This window comes from Argopecten irradians, chromosome 12 (assembly GCF_041381155.1).
Source record: "Argopecten irradians isolate NY chromosome 12, Ai_NY, whole genome shotgun sequence".
Lineage (NCBI taxonomy): Eukaryota > Metazoa > Mollusca > Bivalvia > Pectinida > Pectinidae > Argopecten > Argopecten irradians.
Genome location: NC_091145.1, coordinates 12,610,921 through 12,637,498, shown reverse-complemented (window position 1 = coordinate 12,637,498; position 26,578 = coordinate 12,610,921). Strand labels below are relative to the sequence as shown.

Sequence of the window (26,578 nt, the reverse complement as noted above, 5' to 3'; positions counted from 1 at the left end):
CATCAGCATTCTTATTGGAGACAGATATAGAAGTAAAATAATCGTTAAAAGATTCAGCTTTATCAATAGGATGTAATTTTAATTCCCCATTTATGACCAACGGGGCATCAGTTTCATTTTTTGATTTTAGATTCATAACTGATTTGGCGATACGCCACCATTTACCAGGAGGGATAAACTTATCAACTAAGGATGATTGGAGTTTACGAAGGTACTTTTCTTTTGCCTCTCGGATAGAAGAAATTACTTGGTTTCGAATGGCTCTAAACTTGTTCCAAGAGGCAGGGGTATTGGTTAATTTAGCTTTAGAATGCTGACGATTTCTCTGTCGTATTTTTACATACAGACAGTATTAAGCAGACACAAACTATTTTTAAAGACAAACAAATTCTTTATTTACAAAGAAAAATACACAGCTGAACTACCTTTAGAAGGAGTAAATTGTAAAACGAAATCTGATTTCCGAAACTGCTACTGAAAATTTGTACAAATCAACAATTGGAGTCATTTCATAATATAAATAACAGGATTATTTTGTATATTAAACTTCCTTGCAAAGCTTTATCAAATTTTTTTGAATACTTAAATTTTCGTTTTCTTACATAACCATATATATTTCCGGTTGCATTTCTGCTACATGTACATAATTCTAATATATTGGAATAAATCTTATTTCACTTACGTTATAAAAATATTTCAAAACTACAAAATATATCAGAATAACTCTACTAACAATGGGATATAGAGAACAATGGCACATTATACATCAACTACAATATTAAACACAATGTTACTTCGAAGTTCATGTCTATAAATAGAATGTGTTCTCACCTCAAAATCCTAGGTGTAAAATCAAAACATGGTGAAAAGAGTTCACTTTAAAGAAACTCATATTCATAGTCGGCAGTACTACATAGTCACTTTCACTTCGTATCAACACTTTTAATTTAATTTTTCTTGTACGTACTCTAATGCTTATATTTTTAACTGGAGGTCGTATAAGATAGACACCATACGATTTTTCGGTTATCATTTGTCTCTTCTATCAATACTTGTTCTAGATGCATGGTAGGTGCGGACAATCGCAATATAATTGAATATCGGACAAACTGACGCTCTTGGATCACGAAACTATTTTAAAGTAAAGTTTGATTGTCATTGTTATATTTAAGACGATTTTAGTATTTACGATTAATTTCAAATAGGAAAGTTAATTAAAAGATGATGCATTGCTTAAAAAGTGATGATAGAATTAAATAAATCAAATTTTAAGACACCAAAATTCTTTTAAAATGTGTCTGTTCTAACGCTTCGCCGGTTCCTAGAGTTTCAATTTTGATTGACGCTTTCGATTTTCAAGTACCTTAATGCCTTAAAATAACAATTTTCAATTACCATTTTCGTTTACCAATCTAACGTTCCAAAACATTTGCTCAATTGGTGTGTGCCTGAACATGGTGACTTTTGTCGCTTTTGCTGCTTTTCGTTTTCATGACAATCTTTTTCTGTGCTGCTTTATTCTTTTTGCGCATGGCGTCAGTCTTTTTGTGTGCTACACCATTCATTTTGTTGTGCATGAAACGATTACGTTTGCGTTGTTGAAAGTGCTTTCCAATCGCATCCTTCATTCTGTTAAGCCTTGCCTCACTTCGCTTATCCTGACGTGTTCTTGACATGCGACGACCATGACCGCGCTTCATAATTGGTATTTTCAGAGGACGTGCTTTTGAGTTGGAATTTCTGCGATGACGTAACAATTGTGTTCTTAGGTCGCGGCGGAGACGCTTTATCCGTCTAAGTGTCTTTTCAGCCCGGACTCTTTTAGCGCGATGAAGTGTGTCTTCTTTTGGGACTCTCTTCATTCTGTGAAGTGACTTTTCCTTTAAATGATGACGTAGAGACCTTTTTGTGCGTTTCATTCTGTTTAATACCGGTTCCGGCTCCTCCAACCGTTTCGTTCTGATCAGGGCTGGGTCATTAGATTTTCGTTTTGTCCTAACCAGATCATGGTTGATTTGGAGTTCTTCAAACTTCTCTGCAGCTCTTCTGTGTCGTTGTTTTCCCTGTAAAATATATAGAACAAAATCGAATCTTTAGTGTCTTTTCTTCGTGAAATATTAATATTCTTTAGTTTAACAACACAAATTATCAAAAATTAGTTTTTCTGTAAATAATAAAGATAGTGAGTGCTATAGCGGTTTTTTTTTGTGTGTGTGTGTGTGTGTGTGTGTTTGTGTGTAAAATTTTCAATCAAAGTCTATTTTACTTTTTTAATCATTCAAACATCTTTTCATCATTTTTTCTTTCATTCACGCTCTCCCAATTCATCCATCCAGTCACTTATTAAAGTGATTTTGTGATTAATTATCAAAATATACCCATGTTTAAAAAAAACCAGAACATATTGATCGTGAATGATAGTTCTAATAATGTCACCTGGCGCAGTGCCATTAAAGTTGACAACAGCCGTGTCAAAGTCCCTTATAATACAATAACAATATAAGCAAGCCTTCGTGCAAACAATAGACTAACACGAACATCGGCCAATATTTATAACCATAATATTATAATGATGTTGCTAGACTTTATTCTGATATTTGATGCATAATTATATTTCAAAATATAACTATTCTTCTGCTTCTGATACAAACAACCTATACCCATGGGAAATAAATTACAACACTTATTACATATACCAAATTAATTAACATATAGCTAATTAAAAAGTATTGATTTTCAATTTTCAAAATTTTAAAATTTAGATTTTAAATTTAATTTCGCGACCAGGAGTAAAACGTATTTACGGATGAAATCCCGAGGAGTCTATCAGCTATTCGGTATATACAGTGTACATACAATGTGTTATTGATTTATGATCTAATCAACACAAATAAAACCAAACACCTGTTTCACGAAACCATCGATAAGACAATTAAAGGTAAAAATACACCATTTTGTCATTTTTCCATTTAATCTAAAAACTATTCTAGTAAAACTAAAAGATTAAATTTGGATAGGCGTGCAGGAAACCCTATATACGCTCAGTTATATGATAACATTTCTATTTTATTACAGTTATATTAATACATACTGCGGACGTAGGCAGTAGTGCTATTTTACTCTACTAAAGAAAATATCAATATAATGACACATCGTTGGCATAAACCGACATCGATCGATATAATAATACAAAAGAAAGGCAATATATCGATGTGAGTATAAGTATCGACAAATGAGCAAGCAACTCTACTTCGTTGACAAAACATGCATTAAAAACCAAGTCATAACGGCGTCACACCAACACCGAATATCACGTAACTCCATATCGAAAAAAAATATTTCGAGTTCAGATTATCATGGCATACTAGCTGATGTCTCATATTCCTATTGAAAATCATTTTATTTTCACTCCGAAAAAAAATTAATTTCAAAGTACAAGTACTTCACATCAATTATCATTGTGTTAGAACGTGGTTTGCCGCCACTGGTTTTATCATAAATACACAAAAATGTAATAAAAAAAAACAATAAAAAAAAACCAATAATAAATAAATAAATAATATAAAATAAAAAAGTAATTATTAAAAACATAAATGATATTTAATTAAATAAAAACATTAGATCAACAAATAAATAAAATGATTATTAAAACGTTTGTATGGAAAGTTATACATGTGTGTGTGTGTTTTTAAAATTGAGATTTATCAATATTGGAGAGAATAAGCATTCATTGTCAATTATTTCATCAAATTTCATATGTTTGATAGTTGCGGAATCTCAAAAGAAGCTAAACATTATCATTACACCGAATTGACATAAAACTAATAAAAACATGAAATGCATTGAACTCTTGTGTTGACGAATGTCTCCGAAGCAATGTTATGGATGTATTGATTTCAAGCAACGAGAAAATGTTCCCTTGGTAGTTATTTTACAGCAAAGAAAAACCGAATTTTATCAGACTTCAGACGGAACCCATACTGCTTTGTTTCTTTCATTAGACCATATATCATTCCAGTCGACATGCAATATTCTCCCATAGGCTGTTTGTGTTTCATATAAGCTCCTCGCCGAGGACTGGAAATTGATTTCTGAGAGTTGTCAGTGAATTTCTGTGTGTCACGTGTACATATGTGATGAGTAAATATATACAGGTATGTCATCTATACACTTCCAAATCGACTTACTGATGTACATGATCATGTCGTAAAACAAGGAACTTTAATGATATTTGTGCACGTACATATAAAATATCGAGGGTCATCTTCCATTGCATACAATGTCAAGGAATAAAAAAGAATGGCATGCTATGTTTATAAAGCAGAAAACCGTTAAAATTGCATTGTGAAGTGAATTTGGGACGCATGTATCACTGATGGTAGTTAGGAGGGAGGCCATCGTTTGATATCGTTACGATAACGTTTATACATTCTAGTACTGGTGTATATATATGTTGTCAAAATGGAAGTCACCCTAGATATAGTCTTTCAGTAAACAGATACAAGGGGAGTTATAAAACAAAACAGTACAGGCTTTAAGGATTGTTTATGAAGCCATAAGGGGATAGTTTAGCTTCGTACACCAATAAAGGGTAGTATTAATATCACATTTCTGTTGACAGGGTGATTGCCATGACAACTATATATAATATGTTCATGCCATCACAGTAATGATGTGAGTACTAGTGGTGCCGCAAGTATTAATTTAGATATATGTTATTAACACATTTGTTTGTTTAACGTGCTGTTGGAAGGTGGTGGATTACTGGAGTACTCAGGATAAAACCATCAACTTGAATTGAGAAGGTGGAAATATTTTTAACTTTACATTGTATTACTTTTATATCAAATTAAACGAGTGAGGGTTTAATCTGGAAGCTATAACGACATATTATTAAGCCAACATCTAACCGGCGTCGACATACCCGCTTTTCAAGTAAGACCATTGTACAGGCATGAAAGCTGGGAATCAAAGTACAGATTATGTTAATCTCATATTGCGGAAATGCCCCTGATAAAAAAGTGTATATTTTCATCAAGGTACACAATGTTCCTAGCGTGACCGTCAATTACAGAATCAGTTGTGAACAAACAATGATATCGTTTATTTGATTTAGATGCTATACGGATACGCACTGGTATATTGGATAAAAAAGCTTGCCAAAACAGGATTTGATTCCCACGACAGCCTCGGGATTTCATCACGATGGCAGAATAATCAATTATATGTTGTCATATAATATACCATTGATCCTTTGTGTATACAGAATATGATATAGACATCTCTTATTGCCGTGCTTTCCTGGAAATGTGTAATGTGTTTGTATATAGTACACGATCGATCCTTTGTGAGATATATAAGGAGAATGTGATATGAACATCTAATATTACCATACTTTCTTTCCTCGAAATATGTAATACACAGCCAATATATCTTGACCTGAAATTCACCTGAAATACACCAGAATTTGACATGAAATCTGACAAGAATTTCAGGCCAAGAAATCTTCACCTGAAATTGACCAAAACTTATATTGAAATTTAACCTGAAATTCAGGTCAAGAAATCTTCGCCTGAAATTGACCAAAACTTATATTTAAATATAACCAGAAATTTAGGTCAAGAAATCTTAACCTGAAATTGGCCAGAATTTCTAGTCAATTTCAGGAAAATTTCAGGTCTTTTGTATATGAAGACCTTGTATCTTACACTAGATCTTGTATATGAACATCTTATATCACTGTGTCTCCCTTCCTGGAAATGATATGAATAAAAGTGGAAATCACTGATTTCTTTTTTTTTCTCGTCTATTCTTATCAATCACATAATGGGATTTAAGGTTGCCATACAGAATAATGTTTTTCTTCACGTACAGAAGACAGCAGCTTTGGAAATATACCAAAACAACTGATAAAGTGTTTGCTCGCCATTCTATTTAATCTAGAATAGATATACACATTATTCTGGAGATGCATATACATGTATATCTCAAATAATTTCAACAAATGTTTACAGAAATGGAAGTACTGAAAATAAAGCATCATACATGTATCTGTTCATTTAATTGTAAAATGTGCATACAATGTACTTTGATTAAAAAAGAAAATGGCAACATTATGTTTTTAAAAGATGCACTAACACAGTTATCTAAAAAATGAATTGACGTCAAAAGTCTTGAAAAAACATAATTATACAGTATATTCACATTCCAAAAACAGACAGCATCTTCCTGAAAATGTGCATCACGTGTATACTAAATATATTAGCCTCAATGATTCAAGGGAGTAAATAATGTATTATACGAAACAATGGCATATCTGTCAATTTCAGTTTTATCTCATAGAGTGATATTTGTAATTACATATTTTTTTTTATTGTTGCGCATGCTTCATATTCATCTATGAGTACATGTTAGTAGAGTTTTTGCCTTAACTGAATCAATAGAGAATGGAGACAATGTTGCCAAAATATATCTGGAATGATATCAAAAAGATAAACAAAATAATTTTGATTTACCTAGTGAGTAATGCAAACTGAAAATATAGCATGACCTGAGGTTGTGTCACAATCGATCATGATATCATGCAAAGTGAAACGTGTATGTTTCCAGACAACTCATCAAAATAGCAACTGCGTAATAGCATAAAGCAACAAGGAACAGCGACTTTAAAAGATTTTCACTGAAGCTTTTGTTTTTTCTTCTCTGTTTTTGTCTTTTGCAAAACTTGTCAATGAATAATAATAGTGTTGTGAAGATTCGTGGCTAAAGATCTTGCAATTCGAGACTTTTCATCACGAGTACCCCATGAACTCCTTTCAACAGCAACAAGCGATTTACACAAGTTCACCGCCATGTAGTTCAGAAGTAATCACTATAATGATTGCGCTGAAATGTCAACAATTTGTAAAACAAAATGGCAGCAAATGATTTACAACAATATCCACTCTAGCGTACCTACATGCCTTTACAATTATAGTACAGAAGCTATGATCCAAGTATAATATTTATAATATAAATCTCACAATACGTTCAAGAATATATAAAACTGAAATTCATGTCATCTTTACTCACCCGTTTCGCTTGAATAACTGCACAAGCCATCACAAGAAGGAGCACACATATTGTGCCCTTCATTTTGATATAAGACCGATGTTCTTCAAATATTTTAGGAAGAATTCGTCCACTGGTTTCTACAAATATTCATTAGAACCAAAATGGCAGCGGTTCTGTTTGGCTCCTCAAGCCCTCCTGTACGAATCGATACTGGTATCGATCGTCGCTCCTCTAGTGGAAGCCTCTGTACTGTTGGCTTAGTAGAGAAATGCCGGTGATGCATTACATACATTCGATTCATTACAAGTGGCGCGGCGTAGGAATATAAAACGGTGTTGCTTCATGACAATGACTGACAAGCCTAATCGCACAGGCTGGCATTCTACATGCTCGTTTTCGCCCGTATCTAACAATAAATACTCGTCTAGCGTAAAATGTCAGAGGACCACAATTATACGGCCATAAAGGGTATTTTAAATATTGAATTACATTATTATCTATGTAAATGAAGAGCGTCTACCATAGCTAGGCATTTGTACTATACAAGTCGTTGACAAATATTGATAAAATTCAATTCTGAAAATAATCTATATCACATCTGGGTGTCATGACAATTAAATATCTACATCTGTTACACTGTATTATACATGTACTTGACTAATCGTGGGTTAAGATCCTTATCAATCGCTGTATCTGCTACTCATTTAGGCATTAATTGCTAAGTGAAAGGCTTAATACTAGCACGCAAATTGGAAGTATATGTATACTCGGTACAATGTATGTAATTGAAAGCAAGTTCTTCCTTTGAACATTAATTAACACTGGCAATACAGTATTTTATTAGTCCGTGGGCCTTTAAAACGTCATTAAAAATTCAGAATGATTGTAGATGAAGTCTGTTATATAATTAACGTACACTAATTGCACATATATATACCTATATTTACATATGCCCCTATATAGTCAATGGGAGGGGAGTTGCGTCCAAAGTAGCGTAATCGCAATGACGTATGAATACAAACGCAGTGCAGGTTCGGACTACTTCTAGTTCGCGCTTCGATAAGATTTTGCTTCATAAGTTGACGGATTTCAAAATAACAATAAAGAGTTTCAAGCATTGTAACGGCAATAAACAACAAAATGAATCGCTGGCCCGAGCTTTCCTCGGGAATGTTCGGGGGAATTCCATACAATAGTTACGTCAGTATGTGTGTGCGGTCACTCATATCACCTAAATATATACAGAAAATCTGATTGTCGGCTCAACGGTCATACTATCATTTGGCTATATCACAGTTACTTTCCTTGGTTGAAAATCAAATATGGCGGCTCGCTCCACTTCGGACCGCATCACTATCCTGACAACGATACATACCGGTAGTCGTTCCGCCTCGGTTATCTCAATTTTCCTTCGAAATGGACATTATTGGTATATTATCAAATTGAAAAAGAAATATATTTAAAAAAAAAATGAAAGGTGTCATTGTTATATTTCAAATCAAACTGCAGCTATAACATTCAAAAATCGGAACTATATCTTCGGTCATCCTGACTACCTTTGTTACCCAACTTAGCAACCATCGCCGTTTTAAATTTGACGTAAAAGTAGACTTATTTATGTAAATATAAAGATTCAACAGTGTTTTGATTTCGTTAAAAGCGCTACATGTAGAATATGTCTGTATCCCATTGCGTTCATACCACTTTTAACGCAATCAAAACACTGACCAATCTCTATTATGAATGATATAACGAATATATTTTCTCTGGTTCTCTGCTGCAAGACCTTTACAGAGCTTGACATAAAATGGACATGAAATGGACATAAAATGGCCATGAAATTCACCTGACAATAACCCGAAATTGAGGTCATATTCACATGAAAAAGTCCTCAAATAAAGTCTTCATGTAAAATTGAGGTCAATGTCAGGTCGAATTGACAAGAACAATTGCCATGGTCAATTTCAGGTCCAATTGATTTGGATTTTTCAGTGCAAGTTTATCTTTTTTCATCTTGCAGACTGAAATATCATGGGTAACTTATTTGAATACTGTGAAAAAAATATATTAGCGCAGTAAATTTTAGGGCAAATGCGAAAAATATACGTTATGATTTTACGGATATCAATTAGCGCGATTCGTTCGTTTATTTCCGGAAACACCCCATATTACAAAATTTACAGTGTGTAAACTGACCTCAATTTCGTCAGCTTTTCCGAAGTTAACAAACTCTCTGAAATGAGTTATTAAAATTTTCCATAATATAGTATTGCATTTTCAAGGTTAGGCATCTTCAATAAGCATTCTTTCGTAACTCCAACGTCGCCTTCATGTGGAGAATTTGAAGTTAAAGTTCCTTATGTGTTTTTGTATTGGTGAATATTGATGTAACGTGATAAGGGTATAGGTTAGGACTGGGATTATTCAGAGGTAATAAATCCACAAGTCTCGCTTGTTGTCTGACGATTACAACATTGATTTATTATTGTTCTGCGCTTTGAATCTGAAATCACAGGCAAATATGGCGCCAGCTGAATCGTTGAGCAGTATATGACAACTTTAGATAATTCATTTAACAGGATGAATTAAATGCATCCATTTATAGCTCAATCAATATACACTGTTATAGATAATAGACAGTCTGACAATGCATGTTTCTGATTTGTATGAACACCACAATCATCAAAGGTTTCGATGTAGTGTACAAATAACGTAACAAAATGATTATAATGAATCTGTTTTTTCTCTCGAAGGATTTCGATTCGTTGTGTACCAAGCCTCAGTACAGTTTAACCTAATTAAACTTTGCAGTTTTTGACAAAACATTCAAGTTAGTTCAAAACATCACACGAATATTATTTCCGTTGAAAATTAAGATTGCATGTCGGATGTACCCAATGAAGCATATAACGCTAGCTCTTTCAAAGCATCTGGTTCTATTACTCCCGAATTTTTCGGGAGTCTCCGATATATTCTATTGATATTTACCTTCATTGTTTGATTTACAGTCTGTTGTTGTATTGGTCCTATGGTTTTAAAGCATGAATACTTCAACAAACCACCATTCAATGTCCAAGGTGTTGTATATACACAACTATTGCAGAAATCAGCAAGTGTAATTGGTTTGAATGCAAAGACGGGGTTATTTAAAACTGATAATTCTATTTCGGATAGGCTACTTGTAACGGTTTTTTTTCTGGAAACCTGTATATGATATGTTAACCTATTGTTCGCTTAGACGCTCCCAGCATTGTTCACCGACAATCAGATGTTCTGTATATACATATATGTAGGCCTACAGCTAACGTAATTATGGGATTCCCCGAACATTCCTGAGGAAAAGCCCTCCGGTTGTAGCCCCGAACAGCGATTCATTTTGTAGTTTATTACCGTTACAATGGTTGATCATATCTTTTGTTTTTATGTCAAATACATATTTAATTGGATCTAAAACTCTTTATTGTTACTTTGAAATCCGTCAAATGACGCAAAATCTTATCGAAGCGTGAACTAGAAGTAGTCCGAACCTGCACTGCGTTTGTATTCATACGTCATTGCGATTACGCTAATTTGAACGCAACTCCCCTCCCGTTGACTATACAGGGGCATATGTAAATATACAAAATTATTGCAGAAATCAGCAAGTGTAATTGGTTTGTCACGTAATGTAACTCGTTCATACATTAAGATTTGAAAATCTGAGGCCACATAAAAGGGTTCGATGTAAAGTTCGATTCCTCTTTAAAATGGTATGATAATAGCTTTATAGACATAAATTTGAATATCATTTGTTCTCTGTTCTCTCTTTCACTAACGTATGCGTAATGTAATATGCTATGTTTAAGTTATGTTGACATTGCTCCAATCCTTATCAAAGTTCTAAAATATACAAAAATAGCTTTGTTATTTTACCACATTTATTTAGTCTATGTACTTTTATTTTTAGATCAAAATACTAGTCCATCATCTCAGGATATATATAACTAGGTTAAAACAAAAAGATTAATACATTTTCTATTACATTAAAACAAACATTATCAAACTTAACATGAGAACATGTTTCTTGTACTTAATTCGGTCAAGCTAACAAGGCTACCTTCAGATAGTTGTCTGTTTCGTCAAGATCTGGAAATTTCTAGAAACACCTGTCGTTTCCCGTCGGTGCCATCAGAACAGTCTGTAAAGTCAAAATGAAGGTTGCGGTAGCTTTGCTTTGTTTCTGTGTCGCAGTTGCTGTAAGTATTTAATGGAAAGACAAACAACATCCTGTTAGATAATGGTGTACATCTTTATCTCTAAAATAATCTCCTGTAATTTACAATTACATGGGTACAAAAGTATTTCCACTAAGAGTGAATGTAGCTTTGCCGCCATCAAGTCGGTATCGGAGGACTCTGTGAACCATATTTTTCGCATTTATTCAATTTCGCAATTTTCGTTTCAAAATAAGTTCGCGGAGATATTAACTTCCGCAGATATAAAATTAAATGAAAATACCTTTCAATATAAGTCATATAGATATAAATTCGTGAAAATAAACTTTCGCGATTTTACCCAGACAGCGACATTCACGAAAGTAGCAAATCGCGTGCGAAAGAAAGTTAACGTAAAGTTAATACTAGGTAGCATTGGGTTAAAAGTATGCCGTCGTAAAGCTATATCGTTTATCATTCAAAAAGCAATCTCCCTCGTTAGAGTTTATGTGACATGTTGAGGGAGAATTATTTTATTATAGTGAGGAATAAATATTTAAGTAAAACATTTCATATGGTCAACATATACCGTATAGACAGTTTCTTTACGGGTCAGACTTTTTCACGATTTGGATATGAAACCAGAAATTAAAAATTTAAACTAATTATTTCATGATCAGTTTTGAAGTTTTGTTAAACGCTTAGTTATTCGTAAATATGGCATACGCAAATGTTACGCAAATTCGTAAGTTACGAAGCTTTGTGAAACGGTACCAAGGCTTAAAGAATACATACCAATGTTTGATTAACCCATCATTTAATATTTCGCGAATATATCTTCCGCAAAAAATATCATCTTAGCAAAAAATACCCTTTATAAAGTATATACATAATGTAAATTCTAACAGATGATTGATGGGGCTAAGTTTTAGACCTGTTTGATTGATATTTTCATATATAAGCTAAGCTATATGTTATTATATTATATTCTCTCGCAAATCTTTAAGCATATTACTTTGTAAGAATGCTAAGGCAGTGCCACTCTCCAGTTAGATATTGGTTATATCCACATAGATACACAAATCAAATCTACCAATATTGCATTTCCTCGGAAGATGGATATGTTGACGTGGAACTAGTATGGCTTCCATTCCGATTCTCATCCTGTCTGATGAAAATATTTTCTGTGTGGTAGAAAAAAATCAGGATTTATAGAGATGTGTAAATTGTTATTGATTTTTACGAAATCTTGTTTATTCTCCGAATATTCCGCGGATGTTATGCACACAAATAGATTAGGAACATAAGTATAGCATGGTTAGAATGAGTCTTTTATATAACTATTGCGTTATACGGTTTTATTTTACTATTATAAAGCTATTTTATTTGGTAATGGATTTCGACCTGCCTCGTCACACACTTGAAGCTATGTGTACATGTATAGATATATATATAGTGACAAGGAAATCAAACGTCTGCTGTAGGGACATATTGACTATGTACAATAGGTTTATATGCACTGGATCCTTATCCTTTTATTAAATATATATCGAATAAATGTTTCCACGTTATGCTTAAAACCACCAATCTGTATTTGTGTATGGATGCAATTATCAACCGAAGGCATCAATATGACAGCCAATACGTGTTTTTTTTTCAAATCGGCAGAAATACATAGCATCATAATGTGGCCTGCACTGTTGATATCGCTAAAAGTAGACGAATATGTGCAATCAATACTTGCACACAATACAAAGCCCGAGATACTTTGACCCTGCCACCAAACTTAGACATTATGACATATAGACATAATGTTTAAGTCTGGTTTCATGGTCTGGTAAGGGGGTTACTAAATCAAATAGGTCATACACAATTTAGAGATCTATCATCCGCCAATAATTTAGGTCAGTTTATCAAATTACGTTGGAGAATATGTCGTTATCTCGGTACACAATTTGTTCGTGTTGCAATGTCTAAGATTCTTAATGTATTGCTCTTCAGTCGAACGCCTTAGTAAAATGCAATGGGTTTTTTTCTTCTTTTTTTTAACATTTTTTCGCGGAGATTCATTTTCGTGATTTTATATCGTCTGCATAAATTAAACTTAAAAAGAATTAATACAAAAGACCACTTTCTAGGGTCCTAAATGAACAACAAAAGTCTCCCTGTGTATAAAGACCACTTGGCTAGAAATGCCACTTTCTTCTGTCCTTTTGGTGGTCTTTATAGACAGGTGTGACTATATTGTATTTTGTAGCACATGCTATTGTACAAATGATGAACATTTTTTTATTTACTACCTACTTTGAATGCAATGCCCTAAAGTACTTTTAAATGTCATGCCCTAAATTTGATTACCGCAAATATTGTATTATGAATAATCTTTGTTATACACAGGTAATATTTCTTCATATGAATTTCGGATGAAATGTATTCACATGACATTCACGTGAATATTTCTTCCACGTGAAATTCACGTAAAAAAATCATGTGAGTTTCGCGTTATTTCACGTGAAATTATTGAGAAAAATTTCCCGTGAAATTCACTTTTTGTCTCGGTTCACGCGACGAAATATCGCCTGTGTACACACTCTGTATTAGGGAAAAATAAAGATAATTTGAATTTGAATTTTAGGTGAGTCAGACGACGCTGAAGCCAGCTGGCAGCGTCGCCCTGAACGGCGTGTGTTCTCATCAGAGTGACTGTGCTAAGGATCTCTGCTGTGTCCACGGCGGTTTCGGCATCGGCAAGAAGAAGAGGTTCTTTTTGGACGGAACCGGTGGTACCATCTTTGGTAATGACCACGATCACGGTGTATGCCACCCAGCGAGAGTACTGGTAAGTTTTGATTCATTATTTCGTGGGTATAGATTCCATAAAATTCCGGTGATATTAGATAATAACAAGAGGCCCATTTGCCTTAAGTAATGGTCACCTGAGTTCGGATACAGAATGAAACAAAGACATATAAGCACTATATATTGGCTCATCAGGTCATGAAGTTAGCCAGTAATTTTATAAATTTGGCTTTTGCCCATAGGGGTCGGCCAGGACCAATATGGATATGATGTTTAAATGCTATCTCAGGCTGATAATTCTAACCAAGTTCGAGTCGCTTCCTATGAAAATTGAGCAAATATTAAGCTAATAGATGTGTTTTTCCTATATAAACTATCGTAAATGTAAATTGTTTATCGTCGCACGACGGACGATGGACGACGGACGACGACGGACAAAAGGCGATAAGAATAGATCACATGAGACTTCGTATCAGGTGACCTAAATATCATTATATTGTTGTTCCATCCTTCATAGATCCATTAGCGGAATAAGCGAAAGATCAATGTAATAATTATGTGCATGTCTAGAAAGTAGTTTTATTTCAGTAATTTAACATTTAAACATTGCAAACACTTTTATTAGGTTATACTACATTATAACCCCTCTAACTCGAACTCGCATTCCTCGAATACCCCCTATTCCTCGAATGATCGCATGGTCCAGACCGTGCCCTTATATAATTTATGTAATAAAACCGTTCCCGTCAAATGCATAGTAAAGAAACCATCTATTCGTCGAACAGTGCTTCTATCGTATGGATGCGGAAGTTGTCAATTGTTTTATTTAACAGAAATGAGGATTGTCCAAACGAGTCACGGCTCCGTATTCCGTTATGTTATCGGTATTCAATTTCCATCCTTTGCGGTTGCTAGTCTATTTAATGTTTAAGTTGAAGTTAAGGTTGAAAGGACAGAGCTCATCCATATGCAGCAAATAAATGCGTTCCGTATACTATTTTTTTTACGAATTGGGTCATTTAACTTTCCCGGTTTCTGCAAGCATCGTTTCCTCTTACATTAGTGCCTTTCAAATACGATAATATTTTGATTAGCAATTTTACAGTGCTTATGCATTATTTTCAAATCATTTGAAATCATCTACGAATGGCGAATTTTAATCAATATACTACACTGTACCTCTTGACCTTCATGTAGATAGCTAACTAGACATTTGCTCTGCCTAATTTACACTTCAAATTATCTCCAGCATTTCAAAACGTGCATTTTTATGAAATACACATTTTAATAACATAACGATCGAAACTCATCGTTATAAATATTTCAAATTCTGGAAAACAATACTTAAATCGTTATTGACATGCAAGCTTTGTCACAGACTGTGGCAATTTTCAGCATTTTACCACGTGCATTTTTAAAAAATTCACATTTTATTAACATAACAATCATTGAAAATCACCGTTATGAATAATTTAGATGCTAGAAAACAATACTTACTATTTTATCGACATACAAGGTTTGTCACAGAATAGCAATTTTCAGCAATTCACAACGTTGAACGATTGAATATCGCCCTTATATATATACAAATGTTTTAAATGCTGGAAAATAATACTTCAAACGTTATTGACATGCAAGGTTCGTCACAGACTGTGGCCAGTACATATGCCTATTTTGGCAAACCTCGGATGAGTCGAATACCCCGTATTCCTCGAACTATGAACCTGGTCCCCTACAGTTCGAGTTAAAGGGGTATTACTGTATTACCCTCATTGTTCCAATACCGCGCAGATTGGCCCTCGCGAGCCGTTCGTATAAATGGTAAGGTCATGATGTGTTGATAGGGCCTTAAAATATTTTAGTTCAAAACGACGACCATGAAATCGTTACAGCTTTGGAGATTCAAAATACATTGTACATTGTACCGAGTAATCGGAGTTATTGGTAGATTTTCATATCTGGATTAAAATACTTTTCTCATTATCATTCTTATATGTTTCAAATGCAAACATCACCTCGACCGTGTTATTATTTTTTGGTTTCAGAACGAGACCTGCATGCCTTTCCTGTCTCACGACATCTTTAACCACGAATTGTACCAGACGTACTGCCCGTGTGAACAGGGACTGGAGTGTAGAGGGGAGCAGGTGGACGAAGGGCCACACAGCATCTCCCACAAGAACCCTAAATGTCAGGCCCAGGAATAGTTAGACAGCTAACAGTTATTGTTGTCAACATTAATATTGTTACAGAAATAAAGTATTTTCAGTAGATTGAGTTAGCTTTATGTAGCCATACAGAGAACAAGTCCCATAGGCCTTAACGGTCACCTGACTATTGGAAGACATTGTAGGAGTATACATACAAAAGACCAAATGGATTGAAAATGCTCATCTTTTCTCCCACTAACATTTAACACAGAGAAAATGTAAAGAAATATTAGGAATTATTTTGTAGAAGTTTGTGATACATATGATCACTATGACCTTGCGACCTTGAAAGTACATATTTATAGGTCATGGTCATTCAAGTGAACCCACTTGGAAGTGCTTCATCCAGCATCGGAATCAAGGATGTACCTTGTACAAAAGTTACTGACAAGAATGTATTTAATATTTTATGCGTATTTGACCTATGACATTCTAAATGTTGATGAAGGTCATTCCAATTTATTTGAAAATCTTGGTATCACTACTTCATCCAAGCATACAACAGGCTCAATATCAGGTCTCTGGGCCTCTTTTAGTTATTGACAAAAATTAGCCTTATTGACCTCTGTGAATGAAGGTCAATATCTTATATTTGAACAAACTTGGTACCCCTTTATATCAGCATGCTACTTACATGTATGTATACTGCCCTAACCCTCAGCCTTTCAATATTGAGAAATAAATTATTGAACACAATGACCCTTTCTAATTACCTAACAAAAGTGCTCAACAAGCAATTTTTAATACATTTTTTTATTTTTTTTTGTATTTTTGCCCATCTTAGCTAAACATGATTTTTGGCAATGAAACTGTAGTCTTAAATTAATTTTATTCTGCAGATAATCAACCTGTTTGAATAATAAATGTTTTTTTTGTTACTTTAAATAATGACACCTTATTATGAATGATAAGTTTATTGAAAAGATGATGATAAATGAACTTCAATCAGTAAATTCAAGATTGTTCATACATTTATCATACATATATATAAGACACATTGACATAAAACTTCATTGAATAAATCTGAAAGACATCTGAGAATCTACTTTAAACACAAAAACATCCATTCATTAACTTATCACACACAACCTCTATCAGATTACTACACATTCTCTCTTCATGACATTCCTCACACATTTTTTCACACCTTGGACCTTCACACGTTTACAATTTGGAGTTCCTTTAATAATGTATTGGATTCTCAAAATGTTGATCAGTCCTAAGGGAACACATATGTTCCTGTGCTCCATTAATATCAGACACGATGATAAAACAAACACTAAAGAACAACAAAATAGTAGAATCTATGGATTATTTATCCAAACCAAGGTCGCTCATACCTCCATTTTAGATGCAGCAGCCGAGATTTTGACCTTATCCATTAAATTCTACCTTGTCAGTAATCAGTGACAAAATGACACAAATATCTCCTGGAATATTGGCACTTGATAGCCTTCATACAAATGTTGTATCATGATCTGTTCCTATATCCACATCCAGAGATACTCATGGAAAGAAGCCTGGCACTGATGTTTTCCTCAGATGAACATCCACTGACACTAGATATCATGGTAAGGGCACGGATGGTTTCCTCACATTTGGATATGAGTAACTTAGATGCACATCCGACGACACTATTTATCACCAGTAAGTGGTCGAGCAATGACGACATACTCTTGTCAGCCATGAATAATTTAGCCAACAATCTTTTTTTATCTTCTTCACTACATCCTAGGTAAACTGACTATAGTCTTGTCATGACGGTTGGTACATTTTACTTACATCTTCATACTTTATTTTTTCTATCATCCTTCCTTTTAATGGACCCTGAAAACAATGATTTATTGCTTCATATATAATGTGTAACAAAAGGAGTATCATTTAGCTTATTTGACTCCTGTGACCTTGCATGAAGGTCAAGGTCTTACATTTGAACAAAATTTGTAGCCTTTTAAGGAATATTTATATTATTTCATTTGAATTTTTTTTTATTAATATTTTATCAAATTAAAAATAATTAATTTTTGGAAAAGAATTGATAACATATTTGAATGTAAGACAATGATTTTCTGTTTTGCAAGTTTCTGACAATTAAAATGTTTTGAAATTTTAGATACATGTAATAGATCTCTTCAGACACACGCTTGAACAGATCATAAGTTTTAATTTTCGCAAACATTTCAATATATTGTAAGAAGTCAAAACTTGAGAGTAACTGGAATCCAAGATGAAGGAACCTACAGTAATCAATTAATACTTCTTATCATGTCACAGATTTAATGATTGAAGTATTTAATACAATGCTATAACTATCAGTGCTGAAAGCGTTTGTATTAATTTCAGTTTTGAATATTAAAGAGTTATCTGCCCTTTGCGAGTAGCCTGAAGTAGGTATTGATTGTAAGTCATATCTTTGTGAGAGTAACATCATAGTTTTCTGAAAAATTGTTGAGAAATTAGCTCTTGAAATATGACGCTGCAATCGATACTTTCAAGTAAGGGAGACAACACTGATATTCAAAGACGGAATATTTGATAGCAATTAGAGGTAAATTACATTTTCAAAAGTAAGGTCTCAAAAAAATGTTTTGAAAAAAAGAAAGGATTTTTATTTATTAACTCATTTAAATAGCAAACAACACGTAGGGAAGATATTTTCAGATTTTTTGTTTAATTGTTTTTTTTCTTATTCCGTTAGAACTTACCGATTTTATGGACACATTGCAACAAAACTTTTTCTCATTAATGCTTTCCAGTACAGCTTCATATCCACGATATGCTCCATTTACAATGACTACAGTTTTACCTGTGGATACATACCAAAACAAATGCAGGCACATACTCAATAAAATACAGAATTTATAGTTTTAGAAATAAGATAAAAAGCAACTCAAATAGATGTATGAATAAAGTATCAAGAACTGGTTTGGTTTATTAATGGTAAAGGGAAGTTAATAAAACTTGGTCAAGGACAAAGGATACATGAGTACTTAGCTAGGGCATCAAACCAAATCCCTGTTAAAATAAGTATAATATGAATAAATATTTCAGTCGTAGTTATCAAACAACATATGACCTTTGACCATACAGAGCATTACTTGATCCAAGCATCATTGATCCAAACAGATATTAAAGTTGTGTTCTATTATAAAAATAGTTCATTATACTGCAATATTTGCATTATCGTATAATCTCTGTTAAAAATTAAACCAAACTCTGTTAAAAAAGACATGTTTTTACCTGTGGCTGGTATAACTGTCTCCACATGTAAAAATTAAAACAAACTCTGTTAAAAAGACATGTTTTTACCTGTGGCTGGTATAACTGTCTCCACATGTTAAAAATTAAACCAAACTCTGTTAAAAAAGATCTGTTTTTACCTATGGCTGGTATAACTGTCTCCAGATGTGTCTGATCAACTTTCATTTTGTCGCTGCTGTCTATCATCTTGATTATAGCTTTGTACTGACCTATCACTTCCTGAAATTAAATAAGAACAAATGAACAATCATATACTAAATTTAAAGATGCTCCATCACTGATGAATGATATTTTTCCCCATCAAATTCATGAACAGATGAATAAATATTTTTCTTCAGTTACAAAAGTTACTCACTTTACACCATTACCATCATTGGAAAGTTTTAGCTTCTTATTTTACTTCAAGATAAAATTAATAAAAATTATAAATTGCGTCTTGAAAAAAATCCATGGCACTATGCCCTATATGGAATGGAGTACAGATTACACATGTACGAAAAGCAAAATAAATTATTTTACATGACATTGTATTTTTGTGTTAATTAGTTAAATATATGCACGTTTAAACATCAGTTATTATTCCAATGATGGGTATAGGTATCATTTATGCTCTCTCAGCAGTGGAGTATCTTTAATAAAGGAAAAGTCATTAAAACTGCAAGGAAACGTCCCACAACAGTGACCTATACGTTTTGTTGCATCTCCTAATATGTACTTATCACACAGCTGCTAAGAATGATGATATTGCATTTTAAAGTAAAAGTTAAACCAAAGATTTTAATATAGAAGACATTCAAATCATCCTATGACTCAATCTTGTTACAAAGATGATTAAATATTCTGCATTTCTTACCTTGACAAAAGCCTTTTTCTTGTAGTACTTGTCTCCAAGTTTCTTGGTGATGACCTTCACTACAATTCCTTCATGTAACCAGTAGTCTTTCCTGTTCATTTTCTCTTTCTTCTGTTCTTCAAACTAAAATAAAAACCACAGAGGTAAGATTTTTAAGAAGCAAAGTAATGTTTTTTTCTCAAAAGGGAGATAATCTATTTTTTTTTAAATCTTTATTGATTGTTTCTAGTGAAGGGGAGATTATCTATTAAACTTTAAAGAGACTATGGAAATTGTTTTTAGCAAAGGAGAGTTAATCTAAAACTTTATAAACCAATTTTGGAAATTGTTTCTATCAAAGGAGATCTAAAACTTTAAAGATGCTCCACCGCTGACAAATGACATTTTTTCACTACCAAAAACAGGATCAGACGATTTGGTATTTTTCTTCAGTCACAAAAGTTACTTACTTTACACCATTACCACCATTGGAAAGTTTGAGCTTCTAATTTTACTTCAAGATAAAAATATTAGAAATAATTAATTGCATCCCGAAAAAATTCTGTGTCACTATGTTCTATATAGAATGTAGTTCTGACTGTGCATGCACCAAAAGCAAAATAAATTATCTCATATTATTTTTTGTGTCAATTAGACTTATATATACACGATTAAACACCAATTGTTGTTCAAATGATGAGTATCATTTAAGGTCTGTCAGCGGTGGAGCATCTTTAAATCAATTATGGAGATTGTTTCTAGAAATGGGGAGATAATCTGAAATTAGCAAAGGGAAAATAATCTAATATTTTAAATCAATTATGGAAATTAAATATCAATGACTATGAAAGCAAAATTTAATAATCTGGTAATTTTTTTTCATAATTATCATTCAGGTACACATTGTTCATAATTAACTCCCGTCTCTCATGGTGGAAAAGTGGTTAAGATGTCCCGACATATTACCACAAACCTCCATCTCATGGTGGAAAAGTGGTTAAGATGTCCCGACATATTACCACAAACCTCCATCTCTGGGTTGTGGTGATGAGTGGTTAACATGTCCCGACATATTACCACAAGCCGGAGACCTCAAAACTTATGTGGGGCAGTTGCCAGGTAATGAACACAGATCAGTGAATTTTTCTGGGTACTTGGACTTTCCTCCATCCTCTAAACCCGGCACATCCTTAAATGAACTTTGCTATTAATATAATGTCAAACTAAACAAACCAAACTAAGTTTAATTGCTCCAAAAACAAAGAAATTTTCGGACATTTAAAGAGGCTCTTTCCCCTGAAACTACATGACATTGTATTATTCCTCACTTGACCAAAAATTAGCCTAAAGAGATCAAGGTAAACAAATAAAAGAATGCTAATTTACAACATACCTCCATAATTTCATCCAACGCTGACTTTCGCTTTTGTCCAGCTACTTTGGGCTTTGAAATTTCCCCACTAGCGCTTGACGCAGTACTCTCTCCTTTCTTAGGGACAGCAGTGTCAGAGGTGAAAAGATTATCTGTACTGACTCTTAAATAGAAAACATCATACAAAATTATTTTAAGATAAATTGAAAATTCTTAACATCCATTTACAATTGAACTATGAATTCAATTCACCATTTGAATTAAGAATACCATTAAATTAAGAATTCCATTTACCATTTGAACAAAGAATGAGTTATAAATTTAGATTTGTTATTGATCTTTGCAAAACTTACTTGACTTTTTCTTCTTTCTTCTTTACTAGACCAGATAGACTCATTGTTACTAAAAATGAAATTTAAAAAAATTAAATCATTTCTGATTGAACTAATTTCAGGATTTCAATACCGACTATCAAAAGATGGATTCATAATTTGATAAACTAAAATTTTTATTAGGCTAAGAATATGAAGTACAGTAATTTCAAAAATCTTAATTCTTGAGTCAAAATTATTTTTATCACAAGGTTCTATGAACTAAACAATGCAGAATGTTTTAGAAATCATGATAATAACTGATAATCTTAATAATTCAGGACTGACTGATTGAAGGTTATTAGGAAGAACTGTAATCAAATTTATTTTGTGTAATCATTATTTTTGGCATATCAATGAATTTCAACAGAAATTTGCCATCAAACTTAAACATAAATTCGCCATCAAGGGTTAAACAATTGTTTGAAAATGTCATATACCCTATGAAAAATCTCAACTACAATTCTTGTAGAAAAAAAAACCAAAACAATACATAAATTTTTCCACGATTGTTTTTTATCAGAAATATACAAAAATTGATGGTGTAACACTTTTTTTAATACCTTTCTCTTCCTCACTTTCCCTTTTCAGTTCTGTAAATTCTGTCTGCTTGGCTGAGCTATCCTTCTCTGCAGCTCGCTCAATTTGTTGCTGTATAAACTTTGATGTTCTCTCTTCGTCCGTTAAGTCCATCTTCTCCTTAGCTTTCGCTTGTTCCTGTCTGCGTATCGTCTCTGGATTCCGGTCTATGTATGCCACAAACCAACCTTTCTCCGTTTCATCAACCACACATTTTCCTGTATCAAGGGAGACAACTCTTATAGAACACATAGAATAAATGGGAACGACCTCTGCATATATTTTGAAAAAAGTACCTTTGTAAGTAGAAATATCATTTATATACATTATGTGTTATTTTTTTCTTTGGGTACTCTAACTTTTCTTTGCCTTCTAAGCACAAGAAAGAAAGAGTCTTTTGTTTACCAATATATTAAAGATGCTTCACCACTGACAAATGGTAATTTTTTCTCTCTATCGTAAACAGGAGAAGACGATTTAGTATTTTTTCTTCAGTTACAAAAGTTAATTACTATACACCATTACCACCACCAATGAAAAGTTTGAGTTTCTAATTTTACTTCAAGATTAAAATGTATATATCTAATTAACACAAAACATAATATAAAATAATTTATTTTGCCTTTGATGATGCGCAATCAGTACTTTGTTCCTTATTAAAGGGTATAGTGCCACGGAATTTTTTTGGGATGCAATTAATTATTTTTTAATATTTTTATCTTGAATTAAAATTAGAAGCTCAAACTTTTCAATGGTGGTAATGGTGTAAACTAAGTAATTTTTGTAACTGAAGAAAAATCCTATATCGTCTGCTCCTGTTTTTAATAGCAAAAAAATGCCATTTGTCGGCGGTGGAGCATCTTTAAAATGCTTCTTTTAAGGTTATTATCTATATTTCCTTTTGTATATGGGAGAAAAAAGGTTCTTTCCTTACCTATGCAGGTGTGACAATGAAATTACAACCCTTGAGGAATTCTGAATGTGTAACAAGCCTTGGGTTGGACGTTTATGAATAACCCCTCAGGTTGTGATTTCGTTGTCACACCCTACAAGTAGGTAAAGATTCTATCAAACAAAAGTAGAACCCACCTTCTCTTCCGAGCCATTTGACAAATTCTGTGAGTGTTTCCCATTGTGTGGAGTTCATGTGAACATGTTCTCTAAAAGCAATATACTCCTGGTATACAATGTTGGCATGGACACGCTTCGTATTGAACCGACGACTCAACAACTCCAGGTACTCATCTGCAAATTGCCTTCAAGAGCAAAAAAAAAAACATTTCATGCAAGTTTTTTATTTTACATTATACAAACCAACATATATGTCAATTATATGAATAAATAAGTTCACAAACATAAAACTAAAGCCTTCCAAATACTAAAATACCAGCTCACCTGATAAAGCACAGGCATCATTAGTTTAATGGAACTTGTCATTGTAAGTAGAAATACCATATATATATATCAATGTCAATATAACTGTGAGCAAATTAAAGTACATAAATGTATATTTTATGCAATGTGTTTTTTCCCTATATATGGCATTAATTATGTTACATTAGCTTGGCGTTGTTATATATCAATACCACATAGCATGGACAAAGATTATATAGTATCTTATGATAGTTTGAAAATTAAATGAAATTGATATTTACTCTGAAAAGTCATCAATGTATTTATCTGGATTTTCTGCAAACAACAGCAGCTGTCTTTGATGGGACTCTGATGTCATATGACACTTGAAGCCATTCTGGAAAATTCAAAAGTATAGATATGTATGTATAGGCTAGCTAGATATACAGCAGGTTTTAAGTTCTGTACATATAGTAGCTATAGTATAACAGCTAGCTTCTGTGGCTATATGCATGATTGTCAGTATTTATTTACTGTAGTGAATCATTGTTGAACATGGCCTGCTCTTGGATGGGTGACTGCTCTGTTGGTTCAGGCCCTGCCTTACCACGCTTGTTACCGTGTTACATTCATGAAATATGAAGATATATACATATATTAAGTTATGGATATATATATAGATGCACTAACATTGTTGAAGTAGTGAATTTGTATGACCACTGCACACACAATTTTCACACATTTATTTTTGGGAAACCGGTCTTTTATCAGAAGATGACTTTGTTGACGTAAATCTGCGTGGTAATATATACAGATTCAATGGCGAGAATTAGTGGCTACAGTAATGCATTACTTGGCAAGCAGCCATTGACACTTATGTAAAACCTGAGGCCCTGATCGAGGCCCCTAAAAATCTTGAAGGTCCCCCTGATATTGTGTTGCAGAGGGACCACTGGGCCATTGTTTTTTTTTTTTTTTTTTCCTGTTTATATCATTTTTATGATTTTGGTGTAATATACTATCATTTGTTAGTGTCATTATGATTTATGTGTTAAAATCAACTTGTGTTTGAACAATGTTCTTTGAGACAAAATAACCAATCAGATTCAAATTAGTTGGGTATCTGGATTTGGGGCCCCGATAAATTTGCCATAGGCCTCATTTTCTTTCTTTAGGTGGACTAGCGATCTCCATTTCCAATATAAGTTATATTATAACGTTAGTTAGAAGTTAGTGTACATGTATCTAAGCTACTCCAACAATGTTAGAGGTATAGCACGACGAGACACTTTTTGTTCTCAATATCGAGATCTAATATTATTGGATTTGTTATCTAAGCCTGACAAGAGCTGGAGTCGATTACCAATAATCATATATCGAGTTTCTCTTTAATCTTACCTCATCTCGACATTGTTTCTGACACATCTGACAATACCATCTTAGCTTTTGTAGACCCTTAGACTTGATTCGATTTGCTATCGCTTTAGGCGTCAGGAAACCTCCTTTTTCTTTTCCCATTTTCAATATCAACAACACACAGGAAAATATTATCAACTTCCGGTTTGTCTTTATTTGTAAATTCGGAGTCGGACAAATACCAATTTCCGGATTTGTACAAAATAAAATGCAAAAATATTGCTTTCATATCTACGATATTTTTATTAGAAAAAATATTAATCAATGGAATCATTCAATATTTATAATGAAGGACGTTAAAGTATCATTTTGTTTTGGTCAAAAATATTCGTACACCAAATATTGCGGTGAAGGTGGGCCGGGGATTTATACATGCCGTTATGTCTATAAACTCCACTAACTACACTCCATCTGTAACACAGTGTAGGCTGATTAGAAATTGAACGTTGGTAACCAATGATGACTGTATTAGGAATATTATGTGTTTATTACCAATTGTCTCAATTAACAATGACCGAAACAATTCTACTATTATAATTTTGCTACCAATAATGGTTAAAATGTATATTCAAATTTCAATTTTACATTATTGTGTCAAATATCAGCGTCATGTTTTCTTGGTTTGATTATATATAACAGGAGCAGAGACATACATGTAGATATAATCTACGTCATTGTATAAAGGTATCCGATACTTTAAATTTTTACCGTCTCATAGTAATCAACTTTTTTTATCATCCTTTAATTGAGGTGCATTAATTTATTAAGTTGTGATTCACATGTGAAATTTGTAGGTTTTTAACTCACTGATTTAGTAAAGTCTAAGTTAGTCCACTAAACCTGCCTATATCATTAGTTTTTTTTTTAAATTGCCTAATATATATATTAAAAAAATAAATAAAAAAAAACCTCATAGCAGGTTTAGCAGACTAAGTCTATGTTCGAAATAATGACTGGAATTTTTTTTTTTCAAAATAGATGAACTGGAAATAATATGATATATTTAAAATGACAATTTGTAAGTCACAGGCTGCAGTGTCTGAATGGGACTGTATAGCATCAGACCACTCTCTCTGTAACCAATCCACAAAAGAATGCATGTTTTATTGAATTTTGTATACAAAAAGTACAAACCAACA

At 33.1% G+C, this 26,578-nt stretch overlaps 3 protein-coding genes across 3 annotated transcripts; 1 reads left to right on the top strand and 2 right to left on the bottom strand.

The window, feature by feature from the left end:
- Positions 1–370: 370 nt before the first annotated feature.
- On the bottom strand, positions 371–7,360 carry LOC138336224 (uncharacterized). The gene is made up of 2 exons (XM_069285617.1): positions 7,072–7,360; positions 371–2,063 (listed from the first exon to the last, which is right to left on the bottom strand). The coding sequence occupies exons 1-2, from the start codon at positions 7,132–7,134 to the stop codon at positions 1,434–1,436; spliced, it is 693 nt and encodes a 230-aa protein (XP_069141718.1). The 5' UTR covers positions 7,135–7,360; the 3' UTR covers positions 371–1,433.
- A 3,827-nt stretch (positions 7,361–11,187) lies between these two features.
- On the top strand, positions 11,188–16,316 carry LOC138335964 (uncharacterized). The gene is made up of 3 exons (XM_069285186.1): positions 11,188–11,288; positions 13,882–14,085; positions 16,091–16,316. Exons 1-3 carry the CDS (start codon positions 11,244–11,246, stop codon positions 16,250–16,252), a joined length of 411 nt encoding a protein of 136 aa, XP_069141287.1. The 5' UTR covers positions 11,188–11,243; the 3' UTR covers positions 16,253–16,316.
- Positions 16,317–17,015: 699 nt separating this feature from the next.
- Positions 17,016–26,444, bottom strand: LOC138335963 (DNA/RNA-binding protein KIN17-like). The gene is made up of 10 exons (XM_069285185.1): positions 25,422–26,444; positions 24,326–24,420; positions 23,760–23,926; positions 22,655–22,888; positions 22,074–22,122; positions 21,742–21,883; positions 20,370–20,492; positions 19,636–19,735; positions 18,961–19,061; positions 17,016–18,082 (listed from the first exon to the last, which is right to left on the bottom strand). The coding sequence occupies exons 1-10, from the start codon at positions 25,539–25,541 to the stop codon at positions 18,011–18,013; spliced, it is 1,203 nt and encodes a 400-aa protein (XP_069141286.1). The 5' UTR covers positions 25,542–26,444; the 3' UTR covers positions 17,016–18,010.
- Positions 26,445–26,578: the final 134 nt, after the last annotated feature.